General features: G+C 40.5%; 1 protein-coding gene across 1 annotated transcript in view; it reads right to left on the reverse strand.

Moving 5' to 3' along the window:
• Positions 1-16,895, reverse strand: part of IDUA (alpha-L-iduronidase) — a 45,529-nt gene that overhangs the window by 5,008 nt on the left and 23,626 nt on the right. The window contains exons 3-12 of the mRNA XM_005530915.3: positions 8,629-8,711; positions 8,000-8,107; positions 7,260-7,355; positions 6,500-6,702; positions 5,886-6,065; positions 4,048-4,264; positions 3,246-3,461; positions 2,508-2,629; positions 1,108-1,233; positions 425-501 (exon numbers count right to left, since the gene is read on the reverse strand). Coding sequence (XP_005530972.2) covers positions 425-501; positions 1,108-1,233; positions 2,508-2,629; positions 3,246-3,461; positions 4,048-4,264; positions 5,886-6,065; positions 6,500-6,702; positions 7,260-7,355; positions 8,000-8,107; positions 8,629-8,711 — 1,428 coding nt within the window. The remainder of the gene's footprint in view (positions 1-424; positions 502-1,107; positions 1,234-2,507; positions 2,630-3,245; positions 3,462-4,047; positions 4,265-5,885; positions 6,066-6,499; positions 6,703-7,259; positions 7,356-7,999; positions 8,108-8,628; positions 8,712-16,895) is intronic.

The raw sequence follows: 16,895 nt of genomic DNA on the forward strand, positions 1-16,895 counted from the left end.
CCAGTCGAGTCCAGCTTGCTGAAGCAAGCAGTGGGAGGTCTTCTCTTCCAGTTCACATCCCTTACAGAGCACTGCAAGATCCCACTAAGGCATCTGCTAATAATATAACTTTTATCATGAATCTGTCTGCTATGCTGAATAAAATTCCCTCAGAAATGCCACTGAATGTTGGTGAGCAACAGGCAGATTCCTTTGATCAGGCTGCTGCCTGATCAAATTAGGCAGGGTTGCTCTTCACAATTTGTGCACACAGGTCCAACAGTTCATTTTGTCAGACAAATCTATCTATCATCTATCTATCTATCTATCAAGGAGCAACAATTAATTAATTTGTGAACTTGTTTTACTGTGTAGGGCTTGTGGAAACTTAGGGAATAGTATATTGGTAACTCACTTGTATCCATTTTATTTTAAAGCTACTTACTTTGACTTTACACAGTCATCATCCCACAGCACAATGACCTGCCCCTTTGTGAGAGGGATCAAACGAACACCAGTCACCTGTCCAAAGACACAAGCCCATGTAAGAAAACTGTACAAACCAATCAGCCAGGTCAAATTTCTGTGTTCATCCTTCCTTACTAATTATTTACTTTGATTTTTTTCCATTGAGATCAGGTGTAAAAACAAAATTTGTGGCTCTGTAGCTTTTTGCAGCCTATGTCTCTCACTCATCAACCTTGCAGAGGACCTTCTGAGGCTCTGGGTACCACTATGAACATGGGTAAGCCTGAATGAGCAGATACAGACTTCTAATATAGAAGCCATGATTCGATTTTAGCTTGAGCTGTCAATTATTAACTGAAGAGATATTGTCAATCCTTGTAGCATACCATGTTATTTTTAAAGAGATACTGCACTTTTCAGTACTGCATTACTAATTTCCCACTATGGGAACTTCCATTCATCTCAGTGGCTGCTCCTATCACTTGCCATGTATCTTGAATTATATCTTTGAGAGCCTTCTCATCAAAACAGAGAAGAATTATTTACTAATTCTTACACGGTACTTTTAACAAAAAGTTAACTCAAATGGTCTTCTTCTAAGACTTAAGGCAGGAAGCAGTTTCAGTTTTGATGTATCTAATGGTAGAATACAACACATACTTGATCAGGAGCTGATTTGGGTCTTGCACAGATGTGGATAAGAAAGACTGAGGGAATGGGGAAGTCTTGCTTCAGTGTCAGGATGCCAGCTTCAGGAAATGGGAACGGGCCTGTTACCAGTGGGTCCTGTGGAGCCAAAGAATAGCGTAGTGAAAAATCTTTCATTACAGCACCTAAAGACCAACTGCTAAACCAGTGTAAAGTGCCTGTGTATTTACTTTAGGACTCCAAATTTCCAATAGAGTTGGTACTGCTAATGCTTACAGGCATCAAAGTTCTCCACACTGGGAGACTTTATACTCACCTGTTTTCCAGCTCTTCAGGAAACAGAGGGTTTGTCCACCTCACAAATTGGGTTGATCACAAGTGCCATTAGGCACAATCTGTTACTTCTGTAACCTCCCATGGATGTCTTTCAGGCTAGAGGTCTTTACAAACCCTGGCCCCATCTCTTCCCAGTGTGGAGAGCATGCTACTACTAGCTATGACACCTACACAGCCGGTCTCTGGGGATGAGGCTGCACCAGACAGCCAAGAGCATCTAAAATCTTGCTGCTGTCCTTTTCAAGGAAGAGCTGATGTCTCGTACAGTATCTAATGGGCATTAGCAATAGTCACTTGGTCACTTGGGTGACCGGGAAGAGAAGACACAGTACTGTATGTCTTTTTTTGACATTTTCTGACCAAAATCAGAAAGCAAGTATTGAATGCGGACCCTGAAGGGAATAAAGACGACCTCTTCTTTTTAACCTGGGAGTCTGAATGTATAGGGGAAACTATGGTAGGGGGAACTGAAGTGACATATGCTCACATATGCTCCCATACAGTAAATAATCTCCACATGACTTTAATCCACATGGAGAGGAGTTCTCAGAGAAGACTTACTCCTTCATTATCTCTATGGTGCATTCAGCACCAGTGAGGATGAGGGAAAACTGTTGGTCTCCCTGAGAGCCCCTCACGGTTTTCTGAACTTGCACTGGGTAGTTTTCACCTCAGGGAGGTGTTTGTTCTCTATTATTAAGGAGGTTCATTTCAACTCTCTAATGCAGGAATTTGGCCATTCTGTAACATACACAGGGCAATGTGACTTACTTGGGGAAATGGAACAGAAAGAGTCCAAAACTCATTCAAGATTCTGAGAGAAGGCAGAACTTCCCCAGGAGCAGCTGTTCCTCTTATTTTATGGGTAGGCCCAGAGTAAAGAGGTTGTACAACATAAACACAAAGGTATAAGTTGTGTATGAGCTATACTTATCTGCAGGACTGAAAGTGAATTTTTTATGTATATAAAAAGTGAATGACTGTGGGCTAAGGAAATTTTGACTATGGGCATGATTTCTTGTCTTTTTCACAAGAACTTTACCTGTACAACACTCCAAGCAAACACATAATCATACCTCAGCATCCCTTATTTGCTGGAACTGTTCTGGAGAAGGAAAATCAGGGCTTCCTAGGTTTTTCCACTTCAGAAAGGGATTGGTTTGGTTGTTATCCATGTAGTATGTCACATACACCAGCTCTGTAGGAACAGAAACAAAAGAAAGTAAACTCTTCACTTGGATTTAAAGATTAACAAGAATAAATTTATCAGGTGTGTAAGTCTACCTTTTCAAAAGTGATTTCAGCACTTTGGAGCCTGACTTCCACTAGAAAGCCCCATGGCTAGCATTCTCATGAGGTTCTACAATTTACATTTGCCAAGTTTACATTTAAAACTATTACTTCCACAACCAGAATTGAAATCTTCTTTTTGCACAGGTGCTGCAGGCATTTGTTGGGTAACTGCATCAACTGTACAATTCTATGTTCGTGTGTTGGCTGTCAGTGTCATCTCATTAAGGGAATTGCTGCCTGGCAATATCCTGCCAAGTACCCTGAGATCAGTAGTTTTCCAAAAAGATAGTGCTTTGGCAGCTACCAAATAAGCCAGGATCAAAGTGTAGGCATTAGGAATGAACCTTTCAAAGAAGAACACCATTATACCTCTGAAAATCTAGGAGTGCACAAAAGATGAGAGAAGAAGTTAGGAAATTAAATTCACTCTTGCAATGAAAGGTGACTCAGTAGAAGTTTTCCAGCTGATATTCTGTCCTAACCATCACTTAACCTGAGCTGTCTACATGATATTTGTTTACCTCCATGTTTGGGGAAGTGGGTAGCGTTCACTGTGACAGTGCTGATGTTGGATGAAGTCCTGTTATCCTCACTTGAATACATCAGTACTGTAGCTTGCCAGCTGTCTGAGGGCTGTGTCTCACTTGGGGTGTGCACAGAGGCCAGCACGCCAACTGTGCTGTTTTGAGCGCTTTCATATCCACTGATCTTCACTTCTGCAAAAATCTGCTTTTCTCCTTTAAAAAACATGACAACAGTAAGAATCACTGGTAGTCAGTCCTATGTCAGAAGCTGCAAGGTCAAAGCATGCAAATGGATAGAGCATAGGTTGAGCTATGCTCAGACTTATTTTACCAGCTGCAGCCTTCAGTCAGATCTATTTTACAACCACAGCAGTTCTTATGCTAAGCAGTTCAGCTAGCAACATGCAAACAGGTGACAGTGAATGAGGTTCTCCCTGTAATATGCTGCATGAGTCTTCCAGCTGCAGGGATTTCTTAAAGACAGTTGCAGCCTGATGGGATATACCCCCTGCATCACAAGAGGGAAGTACCAGTCAACAAAAAATGAGTGGTTGGCACACAGAGGATATAATCAAAGCAGTAAGTTAAATCAAAAGGATAACAGACCCTCAGGAATATTTTCTGAGCTATCAATCTCTCTGAGAAAATTATGTTTCATTTTCTTAACACAGCTAGCAAACACAGCTAGGAGAATTCATGGTTTTATGAATAGTGAGATGGCTGGAACCATCTTTCTTAGACTGGAAGCTTCTACGTAGGATGACTTATTGATGTGCTCTTTAATCAGTGGTTACTATACCTAGCAGTGCCAGCAAGCCCATGGCCGTCAGCACTGGTTTCCGCACCATCTGGACGTGAGGTGGCTTTGTATTGTTCATCTGAAAACGTGCTGTCAGAGTCCGCTGGGTGAAGTAATGGGGGTAGTAGCTCAAGAAGGCATTGTCATTACTCAGCAACGAGTAGTTGATGGTGTTGTTAGCTTTGGAAATGAGCAGGTTTTGGTGCTGGATGATTACCTGCAAAGTCATAGAGAAAATGAACCTTCACCTTGGAGAACAGCCAACAAACATGCAGTCCCTGCACTTTTTTTTTTTTAATCTTTACAGAATTCTGCAAAGAACTGTCACTCTGCCTTTTAAAAAAGACTGAAGAAAATAATTGTTATCGTAAGTCTTGGAAAAACTGTACTTTAGGTGATACAACAATCATTGTAAAATCTCAAGTACCTGCATAGTTTTGCTAGAAGTAAGTCTCTGAAATAATTATTACTAGTACTCTTCATAAATAATGAACACATTTCCTTGTCTATTGCACTACAAATGATGCTCCTCTGTCTTGAATACTTAATTATTAATCAGGATTTACAATCTGAATTAAATCTAAATGGTTCTCAAATCTGGAGTTACTTTATACCCACTACATCAGTGTCTGTGAGCTGGTCCTGGATTCTGTTTGTCAATTGACAATTTTTCCCACTTGGTGCTAACTTGGAATTAATTCTCCTGGTGTTTCATTGGTTGCTATACTGCTCTCCTGCAAAACACCAAAGTTCCTAAGTTCTCTGTTTATTAGATTGTGCCTGAGTATCAGAATTAAACAGAACTTCAGAGGGCTGACAACTGAACAGTCTCACAGTTGTCTCTGAAGGAACACAGTGCTTCAGCTTCTATACAGCCAAGCGTTAATTTTTCCATTGGATGTGACTTTCTTTCTCCCTTCTTATCACCACATCACTATAAACACTGTTGTTTTGTCTTGCAAATTCTCTGTGATGCAGTCAATGACTTGCTGCCTTAGAGAAGACTGCTTGTATATGCAGTCTCAGAGAACTGGGAGCCTTTTGTCTAACCAGGAGCAGTTGATAAGATGCATCTTTTTTCTGGGTGACATACATGCTCCTGTGTTTGGGTATTACTCCTTTGCACAGAAACCCTTGGACTCTATGTGCTGTTTAAGGTAGTGGCTCATAAAGCACCAGGCCCACAGTGGAAATTATTGCTATGCAGGGGAAGAGCTGAGCTTGCTCAGGGGCCAAGGTGCAATTACTGCAGAGGTGGGAATGCTGAGCATTCTCTTCTCCTTCTGCTTTTCTGGTCAACGTCAGTAATTACTAGCAGTAATTAATAAGATGATGTGTATAGCCAGTACCTCAAACCAAAGAATGGAGTATGTTGAGAGCTCAGGGAACTTCTTTATTATACCTGACATCTCTTGATGAGATAAACTTATGAAGGAACTGGGAAATAATTTTCACATATGTGAGGTGACAGCCAGCAGTACTGACACCAGAGCAGTATTACAAGGAGAGGGCAAGTGTGGCAGTAATCATATCAGATGGGTCTAACTGGGGGACTGTATACATTCTCCAACTCAGTTCTCTAGCACTTCTCTGACAGGTTCTCAGTTTGGTTCTGGGTTGGACTTTTTTTTTTCAGGAAAGATGAAGTAATACAAATTAAATCAAGCTACTAAAACCAGACTATTCAGGGAAACCCCCACTGTATCAGAAGGGAGATCTCCATTTTTAGCATCTATTAGCTTGAGTAGCTGTTTAAAAGCTAACTGTTAAGTCTGTTTTTATTACGGCATTATACATCAGGGGACGCTACTGTGCCAAAACTACCAATGAACTGTCACCTTTACAACCATAGCTGCATAGGTCACATCAGCTCGCCAGAGTTGTGGAATGGACCATCCAACCATTGGATCTGCTTCATCATTATATATGGCAACAGAAGAAAAACTTGGAAACAGCTTCTGAATTCGTTGAACTGCTTCTACTTCTTGTTGCAAGATGTAGAGAGAATTCCCATCTCCCTGCAACAATATTTCACATCTGCTTAGTGGTAGTGAGAAAACAGTGGTAAACATACAGATATAACCTAGAGTCATAAACATAAAACATACTCTGAAAACACATTCCTTGGTCACCAAGCTGCTGTGTACCAACAAAATTAGTATTTTTACCTCGTCTACTACAACATGTGCTATTTGCATTAACTCCTCCTAGAATATAAAACAGGTAAGTAGAAGAATTGCTTCCCTTCAGGAATTAGGCAAAGATAAAAATTTGCTTTGAGTTGAAGTTTTGTAACTGAACATCTTCAAAGTTTTGCAAGAATAGGTAGCCATGCCTCCTTCTATAGGCTGGACACTCATCACCATCATCACCATCTTTGTAGATCAGAATAAAATGTAACTTTGATTGAACTGATTGAAAAAATGGCTTTAAACTGAAATCTCTGACTAACCTTCTTGTGGAGAGAGATGTAATCCAGCCTTACACCAGTCTCCCCTGTGAAGAAGTTGGTCCCATTGTAGCAATGACACAGAAGACTCCAGCACATGGGCGACTTGGGTAAGGGATGGAAGGAATCCCCAGGCCCTCCAAATTTTAGAAAAGGACTGGCTGCTCTTAATCCTTCTGAACAAGCATCATAATAGTTGAGAAACCCTGAAGTCCAAGCAGATTAATATATCAAAGACAGTACCTTAAAACAGAAACTGGATCTAAAACTACAAGGAGATGTTATAATCCTATTATTTGATTTATTGGCAACACCTCACGAACTGGGACTACCCTTTCCTATGCACTGACAACACAAGAAGACATCAAAACCTAAGCTGCCTTCACAAGGTTCTTCTAAAGGTCTTGTATGAGCATGGTCTCAAAGCATGCAACTTCAGTGAGGAGTTTTCCTCTTATTCCACCCTTCACTCCTTTACTGCTACTAACTACACCTTATAGCCAATTAATGAATTGCATCTTCTTAGTGTAACTCCCATTTTGTTTCTTCTGTGCCACTACCCCATATAGGGAAGTATCCAAGTAGGGAATAAAGTGCAGTCAGTAACATGACCTTAGCAAAACATACTTGGTCCACATTCATTATTACACCTGTCTACCTCACTTCTTTGTCAGTATAACTTAAATCTCACTGTCACCCCTCTGCTCACCCCACACACCTGTCTCACCTCACCACACTCAAAAGTGCTCCAAAACATGCTCACCTTTTACTGTCATAGACACATTGTCAAAGTCGTGGTGGTCTGGTTCATTCCATGTCTCAAAATTCCATTTAGCCACATGCTCCAATCCATACCTATCTGTAGGAGAGGCCTCATTTATCAGTGAGCTGCATATCCAGACAATACTATCAATAAGTGTCTTATACACACAACTCTATTAGTTCGGCCTGCAGGTGAGGCTCAGCACCCAGAACTACCACGACATAATTTTCCTCATTATTTTTAATAATGAGGGAAATGTAATTTGCGAGTTTCAAAATGATTTCTCATTTTTAATGAAATGCACAAATGTTTGAAAAAGATGGAAGGTGAGAGGGAGATGACTTACAGCTTTGTGATTAAGTCACTCACCTGCCCTTAATTCTAACCCTTCTGTCTTGTTAGAAATATTTGAAGCTGGCATATGAGAAGTATTCAGGTTATCATGCTCCAGTGAAAGCTGGTAGTTTACAACCACAACAATATAACAAGGTTAAAAGTCAGTCCTTCGAGCCAGGTCAAATGTAATACCCAGAACACTCTACTCATGCTGGATGCTGGCCACAGATCAGTAAAAAGAGGTATTATCCCATGGTCTCCATGGTCTGTTTCTGGAATGTTTGTTTCTTGGTTTTGTGTTGAAATCCAGGGTCTTGAAATTGATCATATTACACAAAACTATTTGAAACAGCTAGAACGGATTACAACAGAACAAATAACAAGGCTTTTCTTTTATAACTTACCTATGTATCTCCTGGCCAGAACAGTAATTAAGTTTCTCCATTGTACTACACATTCTTTATCTTCAAAATCTAAAAAATAACCTGATGGATTCCCCATCAATTCAAATCCTAAAAAAGACATTAGAAAACACACTTGTTAATGAAGAAGCATCCTTAAATGGGTTCTCTTTCCTGTTTCCACATGTTCCCACCCAATTTCAGATTTGAGGCTGTTTATTTGTTCCTTGTCAGCGACTATAGTAGTCAGAGCATAGAATTTATGTCAACATAAATGCAGGGCTCAGAGGAAACTTAAAACAGCGGATGTTTGAATAAATGTATGGGAAGTTATATCTGAAGTATCTGCTTCTCAGGCCCTTTTAGGCATATGTCAATGGGTACAATCTTCTCTTCAAGAGATCTCATTTACAAGGTCAACCATCTGAAACTGCCTTCAAAGGCAATGTAAAACCATTTGTGTTAACTGCTGTAATACCATTTTGCTCACACATTGGAGATGGACGTGGACATGATGTAAAGGCAATTTTTATCAAAACCAGCTTTGGAAAAGCTCTTTAAGAGTATTCTAATGATTGTACAATATGGACAAACAGATATAGCAAGCTGTGGAGGCAGGGAGCTGCTCTTACCTGGAATCAGCTTATTTTCCCACAGGTGATCCATTAGGTTATCCAAGGCAGTAAAATCATAGTTAAGTTTGCCATTCACCACTCTGAAGAACAGAGGTAATAAAAATTACAGCTGTAAATATTATAGGAAAGATAGGACTTGATTAACAGATAACAAGTCAGGCTTCCTTCTCAAAATTTACATGAAACTTGGGTTATTGGAATTGTATACAAACTTCCTTCCTCTAAAGTAACAGGTGTTCATCATAAGCAAGCCATGTCTCTTGACAAATCCATGACCTTTTTCAGCAGCAATATAATGGATCTGCTTGCTGAATTCTGATTTTTCACAGAATATTAAGATTTCTAACTCTTTGCTGAAGTAAAATTTACATAGATTTTATTTTTTTGCTTAAGCTGTTTATTCAGTTTCCATTGGATTACCCACTGCTGGGCCAACTCTTTTCACACTGCCCCATATGAAGTCTTTCTTAATGTACTCCTAATCTGCAGAATACAGATTACTTAGAAGCACTCCTTATGGATTTAGGTTCAGACGAAAAATAACTTTGTATCCTTCAAAGAATGCTGAATTTATACACACAATATCTGTGATTTTTACCTCATTGTAAGCATTTGCTTAGTATTTCTCCAGTATTCCAAGGATCTCAGGCAGCAAATCTTTCATCCAGCTTTGAATAAATGCTGAAGACTTAGCACACTAGGATGCATTCCTTTGTGTCAGGGAGTCTTGCAGGAACCCAGGTACCAAAATGTGGACATGCATGTGGATGGGAACACAGGAATTCTTTTACCCAGGGGATGAAAAATGGCATTTGCAATTTACATGTGATACACTAGAAGATTTGCTTTAAATTCCTGAAAGACTTTTCTTGCCTGGTATCCAGCAGAAACAAATGCAGGGTACTATGTGGGTCAACTTCCCACAGCTTCTGAACTTATGGCCTGATTTACTGAAATCTGAAAGGAATGGATTTTTTTGCCAGTATGAAGTGCCAAATAGGAATTAACAACGAATTTCTGTTGAGAACATTCTGTTAGGGTGACTTACTGCTCTTTGGCCCAAGAAAAAGCCTTGGCCTGACAGACAAATTCTGGCCTCAGGACAACCTCAGCAAAAGACTTTTTAAGCACCCTTGACATAAGTCCAGCCCTGGTCACAGTGGCACTGAGTGAAGCCTTGGCAACCCCTCTCAAAGCTGATTTCTTCAGCCATGCCAGGGCACAACTAATTTTTCTGGTACAGTGCAGCCTGACCACTTCTCCTGAAGTCTTGCCTGCTCTTTCCTAGGCACTTTGCCTTTGCTTGGGTGGAAAGCTACACAAGTGCACTACAGATGCAATGCTGCCAGTACAATGGAAGGTGGAGAGACAATCACAGTTCTTGCAATTGATCAGTGCTAGCACAGCATGACAAGCAAACAGGATTAGACATGAAAAGGGGGGCCATCAACAGAGCTCTTAAATCAATGATGGGTTCTGTGCTGAGAGTCACAACTTTTTTCTTTCTGTGCCTCCCCATGCATTTCTGAGTTTCTTTCATGGAGGCTCTTCCTCTGTGCTTTCTCATCAAGGAGAGGTTTCAGTGAAGAAACTGTAATAGCAGTTCCAAGTTCTCAGAGAATTAAGAAAGGCTGACAGAATTGCCTAGGGAATAAACAAGAGAACTGTGCAACATGAAGAAGAAAACTCTCTGATCAGGATCCAGAAGAGGAAGACAAGGCAGGCAAAGTAAGTGTAACATAAGCCATATCCACTATGCCAGCTCCATATGTTATGGAACAAAGCACACAATCTTAGCCCCAGCCTGGTCACACTAATTTACCAAAGACCTGAAGCAGGTTTTTATTTTTAAGGTGTGTCCTACTACCATGACAGAAATTGTAATGTATGCAGTCATTGAGTTTAGGATTCCTGGCCAAGTCAAATGGTGCAGCTGTAAAAGAAGCAAATAGCAGAAAGAAATTTATTTTATTTTTAAAATACTTAAAAGTATTTTAAAAGTCACTGTTGAACTAAGGAATGGTCATTTGGAGCCAGTTTTGGTTTTTTGGGTTTTTTTTTTTTGCTGACGCAGAGATTAAAAATAAAAGTCCTACTCTAAAGTTCAAAGACAATTTTTTTTTGCTAAAACTAGTTCTGCTCCCTGAGATCCATTAACTATTTCCAGTTGTACTCTGTGTTCTATTGAAATATTTGCTTACATGCACACTTACAGTCAGTGTGTATAAGAATGATTAACTACATTCTTCTAAAAAGCTAGTAATGCCATACAGATAAAAACAAAGGAACTCGCATCTTCCTGACTTCAGTCTAAGGTCTACACAGTATTATGTGAAAAAATATGCATAAATTAAACCTTTTATTTGATGTCTGTACACTTAAGATCCAAGGACATTTACATTTTTCCTACTGCACCAATTAAGTAACACATTTAAAACAGGATGCCATTGACGACCATGACTGAGTGATGGTACATGAGATCTTGTGTTATGTGTGCAGGTGTAGAGGCACTTACTTTCTTTGGCTGACCTGTCACTTTATAAGAATCTCCTCTTCCTCCCAAGTGGACCAGACAGTATGCTTCCATTAATAAAATGATTGCTTGACTGACAGATTGACACTTCATCAGATTTTGATCTTATCCTTACCTATACTACATTTCTGATGTGAGATCAATGCATTTTTTTACAGCATACACAGTACCGCTAGAATCTGGGTTGCATGGTTGCCTGCCATGTAGTGACTGGAAGCCATGCTGACTGTTGCACTTGAGGCACAGAAACTGGTACTATTTACACAAGTTCTGCATGGACAAGATTGGCTCAACTGCCAGGCCCTTGCCAGGAGTGCTCTGAAGACAATTTTAGGACACTGAAGACCAGATCAAAACTGTTATGGGCATGTGACAAGGTAAATCCATGGCAGAGGATAATAAATCCACGTTACGTTGCCAAAGTTGTTCAAAACATCTTTCTACATCTAAACTGTCGATGGAACATCATGTACCTATGATTGAGCTCTTAGTTTCAAGCTCACAGAATTTAACAGTCAATTTTTTGCCTGCTCTTCCAATCTTTCTGTCGTGGTTTCTAGACACCACATTTATAAATGCTCAGAAGGTTCTGTACTCATTTCATTGAATGTTTTCAAGACTGGGATTGTTCATTGTTTGCTGTCAGGTATTCTGAAGGTCAAGCAGCAATCACTGTCCTGTCTGTGCCTGGTTTTCAAATGTTTCTTAGCTGGGATTTTTCTGGGAAGCTTGCCAGATAGACCTTCTTCATCTTCAGTCATTATAAACAACTACACTAAAGCACACTTACTGGCACAGTAGCACCAAGGCCCATGGAAGGGGCCTGAGGCCGCTATATTCCAGAGACTGTTGCCTGCTAGTGAGGAATCTTTCCAGTCTGTATCATGGTCTCAGTTCCAGATCCACGTGCTGCCTCTTGGGAGCAACACATGCTGTGAATATGAAGAGCAGTGATGAGTACAGAGGGGTGTCTGCTGGTTGTCACAAAATCTGGTTGCTCCCTTCCTTGGAAAGGTTTGCTTTGTGGGTAATCCTTTGCTGAACCAAAGACTACAGGCCCATCTTAACAGCTTTAAACTACTTCCTATTACTGAAGTAAATTTTTTTCAAGAATGGAGAGAAATTATTTACAGGTGCACAGGTAGCACTAGATAGCTTGTCAAAGTGTGGTAAGATAGTCATGTTGTGCGTCTTATCCATGCCACTTTCAGCCTGCTCCCATTCACAAACTGAATCCTTTGGGAGGCCAGAGGTAAGATAGCTTTAGCTGATGACACCTTGCATCACAGCCAGATCTACTCCAGCTAGCACAGCTGCAGATACTACTCCTTAGCCTACACCTATTGCTTCCCTCCTGTGCCCAGCATCACAGCATCTGTTGCTTCTCTTCAGCCCTGCGTTGATCCTTCCAGGAATATAGTTGCACGTCCTGGAAAACATGTGCACACACAGACATTGGACCAAATATCTTATCTACAGAGAAGAGAGAACAAAAACCACAGGCAGGGAGTGTTTCTGTTCCAGGTGATCTTCAGTCAAGTACTGAATCTCTGATAACACGTCAAGATAACTTTATCAGACTTTATTATAATGTACTGAACTATATCTCCTGGGATAGGAAGCCTTGTGGCTGACCCCCGTCAGTAGGTCACAGCCCATTTAGGAATTCAAATGTACCATGTACGGTAACCATCAACAGAGATACTCTGTTGAAGAGAGCCTAGGATCAAGGTTGGGAAATACCAATATACTAGAATAGTACTTGTCCTCATCCTGATATTCTCACTCAGTTAGTATGGTCTCCCTTTTGCATTTCTGCTAAACATAATTACTACACACACCAAAAGCTGACACTATCTAGCTTGCTTCCATCAATATCTGAGAACAGCTTTTCTTTTCTATGGCAGATTAGCCATAGTGGCTGGCTAACACCACTCCCACAGCAGCACAGCCTGCTTACATCCTGATTAGGAGCTTCTTCTTTGAAAGATTGCTCAACTAGTTGTGAATGTAACCAAGAGGAAGGGACAGAAAACTGGCACAAGGTGTTAGCAGAGGAGAGATGCAACTCACGCCTGTAAAATTGTTCAGCAGACTATTGCCAACCTCACACTTGGAAGGTGAACTCCATGAAAGAGCCACCTGAAAAAACCTTTTCTCCATTGAAGGTTTTCTGCATTACAATCTTTGAGAAGCAACATGCAGGCTAAGAGACTACCCTGCTACAGCAGTATCTAGTATCTCTGCTGAGATAATGATCATATTACACACCACTATTAACTTGATAAAGATCTTTAGCTGTGTGCCAGACCATCTTTGCCCACCCTTGTAAGGGGGTTCCTGCAATCACACATTCTTGTCCACAGTGTCAGGGTCCAGGATGTGGACCAATGGTAACACCATCATTGTTGTTCTTGATGAGTGTAAATATGCATGATAATTAAATTCCCCCTCTCAAGACTAAATGAAGTGAAAACAATTCTTGAAGTAAGTGACTACTGTAAGGAGCATCCGTAGATACAGTGTCCCAAGCAATTGCTTGCCACCTTTCTAGAATCCATTTCATAGATGCCATTTTAGGGATCATAAAACTCCAGAACACAACAAGTGTCCATCTACCCTAGAAAGGAGTTCAGTGTCCAAAGTCAAGCTGTTCACTGGAAGGAAACAACAAACTTCCAAATGTTCCCACAATGGTAACTGCTGACAGAACAAACAACAGTAATCTATGCCATTTCAAATTCCTCCTGCTACAAGGTCCTCCAGAAGAAATGGTCTTCAGAAGTACCCATCTTGGTTTTTAACCAGAACAGGCTGTTAAATGGACAGGGAGGCATGTAAGCTTAAGAGGAGAGCATCTACAAGGTGAAGGTGAAAAGCTCTGGACAGAAAATGTCAGCAAGTTTATTTTTTTCAGAAGGGAAACTTGCTGCCCCCCAAGTGCCTCTTACAACACAAAAGGCTGCCACCTCCTTGGTTTTTCTAATTACTTTTTGCAGCTATGAGGAATGAAATGAAGCCAGCTTAAAGGTCAGGTTTTCACAAAGACACTGTTTGCTCCAAACCAACCAATTGTCTACATAAGCTTCTTGTTCTGCTGAGTACTTATGAAACCTCTGGACCTTAAAAACCAGATCCTAAGGGACTGTGAGCACTACTGAAATGATGCCTCAGAGTATACAAAGGGCAGAATAGCCCTCATTAGCATCCACCTTTCCAGAGGCTGAATTCTCAGCAGTTCTCTCCAGGTCTCTTCAGCGTCAACCAAAAATCCTACTAGTTTGGTATTTCAGGTTTAAGTACAAGATCAATAACTAAGAAATTGGTAGACTCCTGTGTTATTAATAAACAACACTTACCCCTCCTGAATTGAGTGGAAGCTAGCAATATAGTACTCATTCACACTAGAGCTGTTTCCACCATGTTCTTATTCCACTCACTCTCACTTCCTGTGATCATTACAGGTAAAGTAAATTGGCTCCTGTTCACGAAATCCCCATAATCCAAAATACCATGATAACTTGCTGGTTTTCAGTCTGATGAACACTGATTCTTCCTCTGTGGTGGTCCCCAAGCAAAACAAAGCCTGTGCTTCTCACAGGCTTTGCAGACCAAAAACCTAATTCAGAGGCTTTTTCAAAGGCCAATGACTACTGCACTAAATAACTCATATATTTTACCACTTCTGTGTCTATTAGTATTAACATTTCTTCTGAATTTGCTTCTCAGCTCTATCATTTGTGTAAGCAGGGTTAGAAAATCTGCTTGCTTTACAACTATGGCACAGCTTCTGCACAGAAGCACACTGCTCAACACTTCAGTCAGTGCTGGCTCACCGTATAGCAGGAGTGAGTCAGCCCAGCAGTAATGGGAGGCTGCACTACAAAATCACAGAGCCAGGCAGCATCCAGCCTTTGCTGATGTCACAGCTTGTCACAGTTAATCCATCCACACAACCAACCAGCGTGGTACATGCGCAAAAAGAAGGATGGGAATGAATCTCTATGACTTCGGAATAAACTGCTTCAAATATGGAGAATGCATCAGCTGTTATTTACTGGAAATCACTGTCTCTTCTACAAGCCAGCCAAGAGGCTGTGCATTCAGCTGAATCTTTTATTTTTTTAAAATACATAAAAATAGAATTTACTTTGATTTATACAGCATCTTAATAAGCGTCTTTGCTCTTTGAAATCAGCAGTATTTGAGCTTCACCTTGCAAAGCAGCTCACAAAATCCTTGCTGTGATCTGGCTGAAATTCACAGGCACAGAAGTGCAAGCAAACAATGGATGTTTTCAATCTGATGCTAATCACGGCCTATGATTTTCCATTTCTTACTCAGCCTGCTTTTGTGAGCATAGTCTCAACCCTTCTTTCAGCAGTGAGCGTGCTGTGTGTGAGGGGAAGAGAGAGGCAGACAAAGCACCAACAGCTTCCTGTGCTGAGGTGAGTTAGCCTCGGAAAATAATGTTAGACTGTTCTGTCTCTTCTCCTCCCCTATATCCCTCTTCCCCTTTAAAATAAATTCCAGATGTAAAAGAGGAAACAGGCTATCGAAGTAATTTAGGCAAAAGCATATGCTATTTTAGTACCTGACCTCTCTAGACGTGAACATAGCCTATCAGATCACCTAAATATGGATAATTCAGTGTTGTGAGACCTTGTGATCCCTTGTTCAGGTTTGTTATGTTCACATTCACTTGCAAAGGGAACAATTAAATAAGGTGAAATAGCAGAAAATGCTTTCAGTTGATTCTTCACTAAAAATCTAAAGGCTTTGCAAGTGACTGAAAGGTTCAGTCACTGTATGTGAGATGACTGATAGAGGATACCTTTCTGATTGAGTTTGTTGTATGAATCAGATTTCCTTCTGCATAACACTTGGCTACAAGTAATATGTTCATTGTGGTTTGATGCTGCCCTTGATGATGGAACTCCAAATAATGTCACCTATAAGCAAAAGTTTTGAAATGGGGTGGCAGGGATTTTTCATCAATAATGAAGACTAAAGATGTGCAAGGAAGAGAAACCAAATGCTAAAACTAGCTCACTTTAAGCACGTAACTCCTTTTGGCACTGCCTGGGAAAGCTGTCACTGAACTTTTCTTCTCCAGCAGTGACAGAACATTTCTCTGTATGCATCCAGCATTCTAATTCAAGTACACACAATACTGCACCTTCTGAAATGAGCCTGCATGGTACATATTTGACTAACTGTTTTCATTTCACAGTTCTGGTATTATTACTCCTTCATGTTCATATCGTTATTTACTGTTTGTGCTCCATCTATTATTTTGCCTGCTAGCTGTATGAGAAAGTACACAGTCCAAAAGTATGTGACTCCAACTGTATCACAGAACGTAGCTTATTTACTGTTGTATAAATCATAATATTGAGGGAATAACTACCCTCCCTGCTGCCAAATATGCAACAAGAACCAAATTTAGCAATGCTTTACTTAGTGTGCTCTTGCAAGCACTTTGGTGCCTCATGCACATACTGTAACTGGACCTGAAATTTTGCATTAATGCATAATGCGTTACTTTTACCAGGATTTTAACTTTTTCCATCTCACGTTCTCAAAACTTGTTTCCACTTGTCAAGATATGTACTAAGGAGCATGTAATGGACATGGACCATGTCTAAGAAAAACATGGAGGTAAATATTGAAGGTGTGAAGACTTGCAGCTAGATTTCTCAGCTGATGTATACAGATAGCACACGGTGTC

The sequence above is a fragment of the Pseudopodoces humilis genome, chromosome 4 (genome assembly GCF_049639895.1).
Source record: "Pseudopodoces humilis isolate 2021_Gansu_Grassland_sample_001 chromosome 4, ASM4963989v1, whole genome shotgun sequence".
Lineage (NCBI taxonomy): Eukaryota > Metazoa > Chordata > Aves > Passeriformes > Paridae > Pseudopodoces > Pseudopodoces humilis.